At 39.0% G+C, this 13,836-nt stretch overlaps 1 protein-coding gene across 1 annotated transcript in view; it reads left to right on the top strand.

The window, feature by feature from the left end:
- The window catches only part of Pard3 (par-3 family cell polarity regulator), a 535,997-nt gene that overhangs the window by 334,921 nt on the left and 187,240 nt on the right, over positions 1 to 13,836 (top strand). The window contains exons 16-19 of the mRNA XM_051201603.1: positions 296 to 485; positions 6,482 to 6,630; positions 7,677 to 7,721; positions 12,589 to 12,816. Of these exons, the coding sequence (XP_051057560.1) occupies positions 296 to 485; positions 6,482 to 6,630; positions 7,677 to 7,721; positions 12,589 to 12,816 (612 nt within the window). The remainder of the gene's footprint in view (positions 1 to 295; positions 486 to 6,481; positions 6,631 to 7,676; positions 7,722 to 12,588; positions 12,817 to 13,836) is intronic.

Raw genomic sequence — 13,836 nt, 5'->3', positions numbered from 1 at the left:
TGTGTATCATGTTCACAGTAAGACATTTTGGAGGTCATCCTCATCTTTGGGAAACTTAAAACCAGAGACTTCACATGCCATGCTGCCTGCTGAGTGACCGTGCTGCAGAAGCAGTCTTACGGACCTGAGGTTTGTGTGTGTGACAATGCTTGATGAGAAATAAATACACAGCATTCTCATTCCATCAGGTTGAGAGGGTGTGTCAAGATAGGGTTTTCTATATGTAGCAAAGTTTTACAATTAAGAGGCTCGGCACCTGCATTGACATCTAGAATTTCTCCTTTTCACTGGTCAGGTAAATGCCAGCTGTCACCGACGGTGAACATGCCACATGATGACAGTGTCATGATCGAAGATGACAGGCTGCCTGTGCTTCCTCCTCACCTCTCTGACCAGTCCTCTTCTAGCTCCCATGATGATGTGGGGTTCATAATGACAGAGGCCGGCACATGGGCCAAGGCTGCCATCAGCGACTCAGCCGACTGGTGAGTGAGCAGCCCAGGGCTGGAGCTTATTGTTGAATAAATAATATTTAAGAAAATTCTTGAATTTTTTCAAACAGATTTAAAATGAACAGTTAATGTGCTTGGGAACTAGAGGAGACCTATTGAAGGTTTTTTTGTTTTGTTTTGTTTTTCTGTTTGGGGACTATAGGCATGTACGTCATGTGTGTTGGGGTGTGCTCCCCTGTGAGTGTGCATGAAGAAACCATAGGTTGGTGTCTTAGTTGGGGTTTCTATTGCTGAGATAAAATACCATGATCAAAAGCAACTTGGACAAGAAATAATTTATTTCATGTATACCATCACATAATTCTTCATCAAAAACTGTCAGGACATAAATTCAAATGGCAGAAACCTGAAGGCAGGAACTGACACAGAGGCCATGAAGGGAGTGCTTCTTACTGCCTTGCTCAGCTTGCTTTCTTATAGAGCCCAGGACTATCAGCCCAGGGATGGCCCCACCCACAGTGGGCTGGATTATTCTCCCATATAAATCACTAATTAAGAAAATGCCATATAGGATTGCCTAGAGCCAGATCTTATGGAGGCCTTTCTCAGTTAAGGTTCTTTTTTCTCAAAATGACTCTGGCTTGTGTCATGTTGACATAAACCTGGTCAACACAGTCGGCATCAGTTATCTTCTTCAATGCTGTCCACCTAATTTTCTTTTTCTTTTTGATAGCATGCAAGTTGGCTAGGCTGGCTGCTCAGTACCTAGGCTCTTTGCTGGGAATCTGAACCAGGATCCTCATGCCTGTGCAGCAAGCACTCTATCCACAGAGCCATCTACCCAAGCCCTGCTATTCTCTATAGTGCTATAGCACTGTCTACTAGGCTTTGAGCTGCTACTTCCAGAGACACAGAGACTGCAAACTCTGCTAATAACTTCTTCCTTCCTTCCTTCCTTCCTTCCTTCCTTCCTTCCTTCCTTCCTTCCTTCCTTCTCTGTAATAGGAAAGGATTTGATGCTATTTACTTTGTATGACCCTCACATGCTACCCTGTCCTTTAGTCTACATGCTTAGTAGAAAAGCATGTTCTCAAACAAAGCTTATTACACTGGATGTCTTTCTACCCGGTTCCCACCTGTGTCACATTGGTCATTATGTTGGAGGGGCTGAGCACTGGCATTTTTGTGTTAACATTTTCATGGTGATCTTAACAAAGTAAAATACCCTGGTCTCATCTTCTCCTCTACTCCCAACCTTCCTCTTCGTCTTCATGTGAACTCAGGGAAACATGATGTTCTCTTGAAAGCTTTTGACTTGTTTGTGGGCTCTTGGAAAGTTTGTCACTAGCTTTTGTTTCTTGCCTTTTAATTCTCTTTTGGAAAGTATAAGACATAATAACAGAGCTAAGCCTTCAATGAGTCTTGTCCTGTGTGTCGGAGGAGCAATACACAGATGCTCTGTGACTGCAGCTTGTGTCTTGTGATACAAGTGATAGCAGAAATGAAGTTTACATCTATCTCTATGGTGTTCTTCAAGGAGGCCAAAGCTGTTGAGTCTACCATGATAAGACACTGTGAAGGGGATCACAGGAGAAGGTCTGCACTGGTAAAAAAGACACAGTTAGTTGACTTGTAGGCATAGCTTGGGACATTAATTTCTCTGAGGTGGTTTTGAAAAACAGATAACAGTGGTGAGGACTCTATCATTTTTCTTGGGAAAGATAGGGTAGAGGAAAGAATATAAGTGAATGGTTATCTAAACATACATGCCAGCTGTTCAGCTTCAGAACTGAGAATGTTAGCTTTGCCCATGTGACAGTCTCTCCCTCAATGCAGTGAAAATGTTAGAAAAACAGGGTCTGTGAGGCAAGGTTAATAACTGGAATTTCAGTATATGGCTTCTTCAGGGTGCCATCTGCCAGCCTTGCACTCTAGTTTGATAATATTCTAGTGTACTGTTTATTGTGTCTGAAATAAGTTTAGTGAGTAGATTAATCAGGAAAAATTAATTATGTCACATTTTAAGAATATTTAGTTATTTTAAGTCTCTTATTAATTTCCAAGCTCATTTGACATTTTCAAATGTGCACATTTATAGTTGACTGCACAGTTATGAAAGGCTAAATGCGTCAAATGGCTATACTTCTAATTTGTTAGCTAATAGAATATATTTTCTCAACCCAGTAATTGATGTAGTGGCCATTAACCATGTGTGTGTGTGTGTGTGTGTGTGTGTGTGGGTGTGTGTGTGTGTGTGTGTGTGTGTGTGTGTGGGAGGAGAAACAATAACAACAAATTCTAATTTTGATAATAGCAGTGAGTTTAAAAGTATGCTAAATCGAGATCTTTAAGCCATGTTGCCAGGAAGTATTCATAGGAAGAATTTAAATTACTTTAAAAATTCTTTGCTAGAATTTTCTAGTAAAATTGTTTTTCAGTAGGGTGTGATAGTGTACGTCTATAATCCTAGTACACAGGAGGTTGAAGAAGATCAAAAGTTTAAAGCCAATATAAATAAAAGCAGGACTCTGAAAAATAAACCAAGTAATGAAGCTGATAAATGGTCGGTGGATAGAGTGCTTGACAAACAAGCAGGGCAGCCTGAGTTTGGATACCCAGCACCCACATAATTGCTGGGCAGACCTAGCAGACCCAGCATCCTGGTGATGGAAACTGGGGGAAGGAGGGGGTGTTGGATTTCCAGGAAGAAACTAGCTAACTTACACTAACAACATCTTTGAGCTCTGGTTTCAGCCAGAGACCCTGCCTCAGTGTATAGAGAGTACAGAAGAGGATACCCACATGCTGACCTCTGGCCTGCACACACATTCATGTGAATCCCCACAGGCACCTCCCCACAGGTGACCAGATGCAAGTCCATCATACACACATACATGTGTAAATAAATAAATAACTATATCTCAATCTCATTCCATCTACAAATCTAATGCCTTGTTGCAGTTTTAAAGTGGTCCACATGTTACCTGACAATTTTTTTTTTATTAAGCATTAAGAAGTCCACTTTACATAGAGAGAAGAATGACTATTACTAGATACTTATTATTTAGTGTTTGCTGCTACAGAATTAACTTTTGGCTATCTTATGAATGCTTGTTGTTAGTTTACTTGCTGTTTGCTCTGGTTTTGAGACAGGATCTTACTGTAGGCCTGGTTGACTGAGAAATCATTATGCAGACTGGGCTGACTTTAAACTTAGAGAGGTCCTCCTGCCTTTCCTTCCTGAGTGTTGGTGCTGAAAGAATCAACCCTACACCTGGCTAATGATGGGGCTTTTGTTCTATAATTTTTTGAATGTCTTGGTCAAAGCTTGATTCTAGTATTTTAAGTTGCCACATCAGGTTTCTAGATAACCATGATTACTAATTTTTGCAAATCCAGACTGTCAAAAGTTTTGGAGAGCTGTGGTCCTTTATCTTCAGTGAAAAAGATGGAGACCACAGGGCTAATGAAATGGCTTGCTCTGAAATTTAGGCTAGCCTTAAAACAGGAACTGGGGGCTGGAGAGATGGTTGGCTCAGCAGTTATGAGCATCTGCTGCTCTCCCCTAGGACCCAAGTGCAGTTCCCAGGTCCTCCTTCAGATAAACTGGTACTGTTCACGACCACTTATGACTCCAGCGTCAGCGGGTATGACCTTGAGTGCACCCCCACTCATGGGTGTGGTACCCCAAACATGTACACATAATTCAAAAGGAAAAATAAATCTAAAGTAATAATAAAGTAAAAATAGGAACTCTTGCCTTGTCCTTGGCTGGCCTCTGAGGTTTAGTTTTCCTGTTGTGTCCTTGGCCACTGGCTTAGGCAAGAACAGTGAGATAGGGGCGGGGCAGAACTAAGAACAAGCTCCTGTCCGCTATAGGTCCCTTCTTGTCTGATCTTGTGAGTGGGTTCTGGCCCTGCCTACTTTCCTTGCTTCACATGTGCACCCTGCCATGTATTTACTGCAAAGTTCAAGGAAGGTGTCCATTTCTCTGTGTGTTTATTAAGGACACCCAGCATTGCTATTACTACTGTAATCTGACGTAGCCTATCTTCACTGGGTGATAACAACAGCTTATGGATGGCAGTATGCAAAGGGCTTTTACCTTATGTTCTTAGAGTTCTCTCTTTAACTTAGAGCGATGAGTGAGCCAGCTATTCTGTGGTGTACTTGGAGTCAAATGGGCTCAGAGCACTCCATTCCATCCTTCCAGTAGTAGAGCTTTCCTGCAAACCTTCCTTCACCTTTGGCTCAGCACTTCCTGAAGAGCCACCTGCTATCATGTCATTTGGTGAACTGCAGTTAAAATTTTGCTCTGTACTCAAACCAAATTACATCCCTTTACCTGTGTGTTATTTCACATAACACAGTGCAGGCTTGTTGTGGCTTGCAGGCAGCGAAACATGTGGAAATCTATGCTAAAGTAAGCTGCCTCAGTAGAAGCAGCCCCCTCACAGCCCCAACATGACACATTAGTTAGCTGGGGGGGGGGGGGGTTGGAGTGTCTGTTAGTTTGTTTTTCTTCCTGTAATGAAACACCTTGACCAAAAGTGACTTGTGGGAAAATGTTCACTTTGGCCTACAGTTCTAGAGGGCAAGTTCATTATTGCATAGGAGGCATGACAACAGGCTACCTTAGCAGGAAGCTGAGCAGTCACATCTTCAACCATATGCAACAGGAGAGAGAGAGAATTGGAAGTGGGGAGAAATCGTAAACTCTTCAAATGCCCTCCCCACATGACACACACTCTCCAGCATGGCTCCACCTCTTAAGCTCCCCCCCAAGAGACATTCTTCTTCCAGCAAGGTCCCACCTTTTAAGTTCCCCCTAAACCCCCCCCCCCAGTGACACACTTCCTCCATCAAATCTGTGGGGGATATTTCAAACCCAAAACACCATAGGCAGTCTTCTACCTGGCTGTATCCTACAAAAGAAAACTGTTGTGTTTGTTTATTCAGGGTGTTCAACATGGAGTAAAGGCCACTTTTGTGCTTGGAGCTGTTAGGAGCTCTTAGTAGCGCCTGTTAAAGCAATTACAGATTTCATTCATTAGAGCAATTTCATGTGGCCTTTGCATACAATATAAACACAAAAATCGGAGACAGTATTATTTGAGCAAATGACTCAAGACTCCCCACCCCCAAAAAAAAATGCCTGAACAAAGCGATATAAGAATAGAAGTCTACAAAAATACCATTGAATTTGTCTTATGTTTGCCATATATTGCTAGGCATGGGCCTGCCCTTGGATGTGGTTAATATAGCCAATGAGACTCTATTATGAGAAAACTAAATTTTCCTTTGCAAGTGGGTGTCACTTAAAAGTAGCTTCTTGGTAGGGCATGGGAGCCCATCTCTACTTCCCCTCCCAGTGCTGGGACCTCATCTGGCTTAAACCTTTCCAGGTCCTATACAAAGATTCTTTGTGAGTGATTATATATGTCAGCCCTGTTGTGTCTGAGGATGCTGTTTAGTCAGAATCCTCCATCCCCACCGATTCTTACAATCTTTCTGCCTTCTCTTCTGCATACCTCCCTGAGGGGACGGGCTTGATGAAGACATCTCATTTCAGATGAAATGTTCAAAAACCTCTCAGTGTCTGTACATTGTCCAGTTGTAGACTTTGCTAGTTTCCATCAGAACACATATTTTTGGAAAATGCTAAATTGCAGTTTATATGGTTACATGTTACAGTACAAGGCAAGTCTTGTCAAATATTCAGTCTTCCCAATGTCTGACAAATAGCAGACTTCATTTTAAACAATAATAGAAATAATGATATATTAGCAAGCATAATAAAGAAACAGGCAGAAGGAAAGAGAGAAGAAAGTTTACACCTACAAAGTTACTTTCTCTTACTTTCCATTTAGTCCTCTTTTAAAAGTAAGCTATATTATATTGTGCCATCTAATTTAAATCTTTAAATAATATGTATCTATCTGTGCACTAACGGATATAGAATCTTTCTAAAACTTAATGTTTCAACTTTTTAGTAAATATTTTCATGTTTTTCTTTCTCTTCACACCAGCTCTTTGAGTCCCGATGTTGATCCGGTTCTTGCTTTTCAACGAGAAGGATTTGGACGCCAGAGTATGTCAGAAAAACGCACAAAGCAATTTTCAGATGCCAGTCAATTGGATTTCGTTAAAACACGAAAATCAAAAAGCATGGATTTAGGTAGTGAGTACAATCTCCATGAATCTTTATCTAAATAAGGCGTGGATGCTGCAGGATGAAACTGAAGGTCCCAAACACATGTCTACTTTAGCAATAGAGAAAATAAATTTAAAATGTGACAATTTGTCAAAAACCAATTAGTTTTCCACGTGTTTGAGATACCCATACTACTCATAATAGCATGTTGACATGATAAGCAGTATGTTGACATGTACTTTTATATGAAAAAGGAAGGAAACACATGCAAACCCATGCTGTATCCTTGTTGCTTCCTTTCAAAATGAGGTGTTTTTATACTTTGTCCATTTGAGGAGCAGTTTCCTTTGAGATTCCATTTGGCGGGATTATTAAGTAGAAAATGTTTTGGAGAGAAACCATTATCTCAATCCATGTCTAGGGCTTCGTTGCCAGTGCCTTCCTTGATTGCTCTTCTTGAAGTGCTAATTGATATAACTTCTTGTACTTTAACAATTATGGCCTTGAATCAAATTAATAACTTGAGAGATTATATTCTAGAAAAAATTTGGTAGAGAATGAGAGCAGGAAAATAGCCATAATTGACTAGCCAGCACCAATCAGGTAGTCTCTCTCTCTTTAAATCAAATCTACCCCCACCCAAAAATAATTTAATTATTACAGGTATAAACTAAATTATTTTTTAAAACCTTTGTTAATCAACCATGGCTTATGCTCTTTTCTGGTGGCTGTTTGACCCTCAAGACTAAAAGAATTATTTTATCAGAAAAAAATATATTTATATATATAATTAGACAGTGCACTTGCCTTGGCTAATCATGATACACTAACATACAAATAACTCATGACTGTGAGATGAAATGACTGGCATACTGCATGAAGATGCTGCTTATTTTTCTCTTATTTTTTGATTATGAATGTTTGCTTGTTTCATTCTTTTTTTTTTTTTTTTTTGCATGGAATATTGCCTAAGAACTGTGCTCTTTAACAGTCAAGGCTGGGGGAGGGTTAAAGCATGTTGGGCTTCGGGGACTAACTGGGCTAACCATTATACATTTACCTTTTAACAGTAGCTGACGAGACTAAACTCAATACAGTGGATGACCAGAGAGCAGGTAAGAATGGACAGTTAGACTGTTGCCATAGAAACCATGGTTCAAGGAGCTTATCATGATTATAGAGCTGCCAGTCATGTTGAATGTAAGCACCAGTATTCCAGTCTCACTCAGATGCTTTCGTTATAGGAAATCAAATTGCAGGGGAAAATACATTTTTTTCTGTTATGAGAAATTTATCAACAATATGTGTAGCGGGAATGGACTACCTTTACCATGTTAAAAAAACAACCTTAAATTTTTTTTTTTTAAATCTTACTTGCATAGGAATTTTTTGTGATGATATATATATATATATGTTTTTTTTCACCAAAATCCTAAGGAAACATCTCTTATATGGACTCTTACATTCTTTAGCATCACCTACATCTGTAGTTCTCAATCTGTGGGTCGTGACCCCTTCAGGAGTCAAACGGCCCTTTCCCAAGATTTGTGCATCAGCTATCCTGCATATCAGTTGTTTTCATTATGATTCATAACAGTAACAGAATTACAGTCATTAAGCAGCAATGAAATAATTCCGTGGTTTGAGGTCACTGAGCTATCACAAACTGTATTAAAGGGTCACATGCGGCATTAGGAAGGTTGAGAACCACTGTCCAATATGAACACTTTTCACTAAATGATAGCATTTGGACTTGCTACTGATGCTCGTGTGTTTTGTCTACTACCTCCTGTTTCTTTTTTAGATGCAGGAATTAGCTCATTGTTAACCCTGACATTAGTTTGAACTATATGATACATACGGCTTCATTAACTTTTGGAATGTGTTCTAAATTTACTGCTTAATCATTTCATAGAAATAATGGGCTACATGGACTAGGTTTAGCAGTATAGTACATCTTACTTTTCATATTACTACATGAAAACAATCAGCAGAGTCTGTCAGTGTAATTAAGCAGTGTGCTGTGTGCAGTTGAGCATGCATGATTTATTAGTGTATTTTGGAATCTTGTTTTAATTATTCTAGATCCAGGATAATGTAATTATATCACTTAGCACATATTAGCTTTAATTCGCCTTTTTAACCTGCTGTAGTAATTAGTTTCAGCCTGTGTGTTCTACATACATGCATAAAGAATATAGTGGATGTACTTGGTGTTACCATATTCTATGAAGTAAATGATATTTTATAAAATTGCTTTCAATAAATTATAAGATTGGCTGTGTTCAGGGCAATTAACTATAGTCTCAGATCTTACTAAGTAACTATTTTTCTTGTGAAACATAAAATTCATTGAAATTCTGGAACCGAACTATTGAACAAGTCCTGGTAGTCTACGTGTGTACAGTAGCAGTCAGTTGGTGTTTAGATTTACTTGTTTAAAGAAGTAGGCCCTACACCAGCAGAACTGTGCGCCTTCACAGTGTGTTGTTGTCCAGCTATGTGAAAATGGGCCGTGTTTAACTGAAACAACCAAAAGCCAAATTGAGGAAAACAAAATTTACTGTGAGTAAATCTAATATACAGATACAACTGGAAGTGTTATGTAACTCTCACTATGATGACTGAGATTTATTAACTATTCAAACCATATGTTTTGTGGTTTATGTAAGATCTTAGAGGAGGAAGCCATTTTCTGGCTTTGAGTGTCCACATCTGTCCTATGTATGCAATTAAACTGCAAAAATTTAAAATGAGCTTTATATGGACACTGGGATGCTTTTGGGTTTGAGAGTTTTAATATCCATTGATACATTCTGTAGATTGTATTCTCCCTGCCCAGTGCTAGCCAATGAACAGTTTTCAGTTGAGTTGTTTCCTGTTCCTCACTTTAGAGTTGCTTGGATTTTTTGATAGGTTAGAAGAAAATACCTTCATTGTCACTTTTTTGGGGAGGGGGGATATTTATTAGCAGGCTGAAATCAGGTGCATACCTTTTATCTCAGCACTCAGGAGGCAGAGGCAGGTGGATCTCCTTGGTCCTAGCTACTGACTTCTGAGTTCTGGGCTAGTCAAGGCTGCACAATGAAACCCTGTCCAAACAAACAAAACAAAACAACACAAAACAAAACAAAACAAAACAAAATCATCTCTAGAGCTGGAATGTGGCACCAGAGTGCTCATCTTATATGTGGAAAGCATCAAACAAACAAATCCGCCCTAGGAAAAATATTGTATGTATGATTTCCTTGACTTTTGACTTATGAATTTAGAGATTTTAAATTTTTTTTTTTTTTTGCTGTGAATATTCTTTCTTTAAAAAAGGCTCATGAGAGCATGGGATCTTTAAAATTTTTTAGATGTAAAAGTGCATGTATACTAAGGAACTAAATATTTAAAAATGAGAGTTTTAAAATATTGTTTCCAAATGAGAAGATGCTGCTTTCCGTATAGCAGTGAATAGTCTGCTCATGTTTTATGTTGAAGACCTTCTTTCAGTTTTCATTATGCAGTGCTGAGCTTATGTACTATTCTCTTGGGATTTGAGATCCAAGCCTTGTGCTTGCTAGCAAGCATCTGACCTAGAGCCACATCCCCAACCCAGAACTCTCATTGTATCACTTAAAGCCTTTGATAAAGATTCTTGTTTGATGTGTGATATCTTTGTTACAGAGGCAGTGAGCTCTTTATGTTAAGAACCAGATTATAAGCAATCTGGGCTAAGAGACCATGGGGTCACTGGCAACTGTTTGATTTTACAATGGAAGAATGAAAGTAGCCATGAACCATATGTAAATAAGTGGGTGGGGCAGTGTCCAGGTGCCTTTGCTAATCTCTCTATAGTTTGACTTTTTAAAATATTTTATTGTGAAAATTTCAACCATGAATGAACACACTATTCAGAACTAGCAGCATTATGATAAAATGTTATTCACAGAGTTATAATTTAGAGAAAGAAGGTACTAAATTACTTATGCTGTTAATTTTGTATGTTGAGAGATACAGGACATGGTATACTTGTACAGTTTTCTTGCTGATGTAATTATTCTGCACCTTTATTTGTCTTCTTTGCAGAAGTACTTTATGCTGAAGGACCCTTGGACCATTTCTTAAATTCACTGTCACTTTTTGTCACTTTGAGTATATTAACATCTCAGCTAACTTCCTTAGAAGGAAAGGTTATTGTATACTTGCATGTATAGAATATGATATTTTGAGAACAATCCCTGTAGGAAGTGTGAAATCATAGCTGTGTGTGTGTGTGTGTGTGTGTGTGTATGCATGCATATATAGAGTGTATATGTGTATATGTATACATAGATAGTGTGTATGTGAGTGTACACACACACACACACACACCTTCAGAGGTCCTTGGGGATTAATTGCCCAGTACATATTCTACATGACCCAAATGCAGATAGGGAAGCTTGAAATCTCATAGTCATAACTCATTCAGAAGTGAAGTTCTTGCTGTTGCTGTTTCCAGAGACTGTGAAGGTAGCTATTCTTGCCAAGGAATACATGGCTCCTGTTGTGTCTGACTTCTTGACATCGTCCCTTTTGTTTTGGAACACTGTTCATTTTCCTTCCTGTGACATCGCCTTTATGAATAATGTCAGAGGTGTCAGTCACATGCTGTGAAAAGCTAGAGTGACATTGTGCTCCTTGAAAGAAATATTCAGTGTATGCTTTCGTTATAAAATAAGTGATCGAATACACACAAATCTGCACCCCAGAAAGCAAATATATCCTCATTTGCTTCTGAGACTGATAACTTGTAGAATATTTTTTCTGCTGTTAAATTCATGCATGCTTCTCTATTGGCCTATATTTTCACCAGCCCTGCCCTCCCTGAGTACAGCTACCCCATGGTGATAATTAAGTAAAATATGTAATATGAATGAAGCATTAGAGGATAATTCCTATTTTGACACTTCCAGTTAGTTTTCCTCATGTCTTACCACTCTGAGCCATGGTGAGCCCACCTCTCTGCCATTTGTCTTCTAGGTAGTAGCATACAGAATCCACTTCCTAATTATTGATCAACATATGGGCAAGAGACCCCATGTGGAGATAAGCTGTTTAGTTTCTCCGCCCTCCCCCCTTTTTAAAATTCTGTCTTTTTAGGAAGATAAGTGAGGAACCAGCCCTGTCACCTGGCCCACCCAGGTAGAGGTGTCAGCCCTTAGAGGCTGCTGATGTCCACCCCATTGTGCCAGGTCAGACAGTGATGGATGGGGCTGTCTCTCTTGCTTAAAGAAAATAGTTTGGATTGCCTGCTAAGTTGGGTACCAATTGTATCTCAAGCCTTTTTGCCTTGGATCTTCAAGAAACAAAAGAAAAAAGAAATTTCTTTTAACTCCTTGGTGTATCAACACTTCTTTCTCTCAGGGAGAGAGGCCGGTATGTGTTGTGTCTATTCAGATCTGTACTGCCCTTTGATTAGAACATCCTGTTCCCCATAATCACCTTTCTACAAAATGCCAGATAAGTGTGCTGGTGGCTCACAGTCCCTGGGACTGCTTTTGTTTATGTTTACATGGCAAAGAGTGGATGAAGCCTGTGACCATGATGTCTGTATTCTGCTGTTAATAACTTTATAATACAGAAAGGTGCTGCCATTAGATAGCAGAGATTACTCTCCTGCAGCCTCTTCACCGCCTCCTTATTTTAAATATAATTATTGATTATTCTAGTTGTTTTAGTTTATATATGTATTACATTGGACTATGGTTTGATAATGATTTCATCTATTCTGATAAAAATTAACAACTTAGACCATTTCCAAATGGAAATAGATATGAAAACATCATTTTTAAAAATTAACTATTGTTTATATTTTATGTATTTTTCCATCCTTATTTTAGTACTTATCACTGAGCCAATCATTTTTATACCTGCAGGTATCCACAGTGCATAGATTCTTAGACCCAAAACTGTCACTTCCCTCTCATTAATCTTGTATTATTCTAATCCTCCAAGGCTCCCCCAGTAGAGACGTGGGACCTTCCTTGGGTCTGAAGAAATCCAGCTCCTTAGAAAGTCTACAGACTGCTGTCGCTGAGGTGACATTGAATGGGAACATTCCTTTCCACCGCCCCCGGCCACGAATCATCCGAGGAAGGGGCTGCAATGAGAGCTTCCGAGCTGCCATTGACAAGTCTTATGATAAACCCATGGTAGATGATGACGATGAAGGCATGGAGACCTGTGAGTGTCCTGGCTGTTTGAGCAGCAATTGCTAATGGTCCTCAGGATGTGCTACCAGGACTCTGTGGACATTCCCAGGTCCTTTGGGTACATCTCTGAGGTCTGAAGTGTTTTCAGATTAACAGTTGTCCTTATAGTAATTTTCTCTTTAAAGTCCATACATACTTGGGCTTTTATACCATGTGATATTGGAGTCAATGGAGAAACATAGAGGGTATCTTTTTAGAGTGGTTCTTGCTGTATATATCACAGCCCAGGTTGGCCTTAAAATGAAAGCCTTTCTTAGCCCCTCCCTTGCTAGAGAATGTGGGCCTGTGCCATTATGCCCTGCAAGGAATTGTCTTTTTAGCCAATGTTGAAGTAATAATGGAGGATTGGAAGGGAAAAACAACAACAACAAAAAAAAAAACAAAAACAAAAACAAAACTAAAAGAAAACCATTGTCCTCACAATGGTTTTATTTTGGAAATTATAGGGTTGTTTTTAAAAAACATAATTTCTCTCACTATACAATTGGCTTATTTCTTTTTAGAATGTAATTTACTTTTAAAAATGGAGTTTTAAATTGGTGTATAATGATAGCTATAATTCACATTAAAATATTGTTTGGATTTCTCAATAACTCATAGAGTTATCTTTATAGCAAATCTTGGAAAATCATTTCTGAGTATTGCCTGCCAGGTGATATAAGCCAATAAATACTGTTAATATCTTATTACTTTAAAAACGTATTTTTGAACTAAAACAGATGTATCTAATTTTGTTTTTTCCCCAAATTACTAAATATTTTATGCCAAACTGACTGAGAGTCTTAGTTTAATGTGAGTAGATTGTTCTATGCTGGGCAGTGGTGGCACAAACATTTAATCCCAATCCCAGCACTCTGGAACCAGAAGCAGGTGGATCTCAGTGAGTTCCAGGCCAGCCTGGTGTACAAAGTGACTTCCAGGGATGCCAGGACTGTTAGGGTGGCCAAGACAGGAGAAACCCTGTCTTGAAAAACAACAACAAAAAGATACT

Source organism: Phodopus roborovskii, unplaced genomic scaffold, assembly GCF_943737965.1.
Source record: "Phodopus roborovskii unplaced genomic scaffold, PHOROB, whole genome shotgun sequence".
Classification (NCBI taxonomy): domain Eukaryota; kingdom Metazoa; phylum Chordata; class Mammalia; order Rodentia; family Cricetidae; genus Phodopus; species Phodopus roborovskii.
Note: the sequence above shows the minus strand (reverse complement) of the source record. Positions and strands in the feature narration are given on the sequence as shown.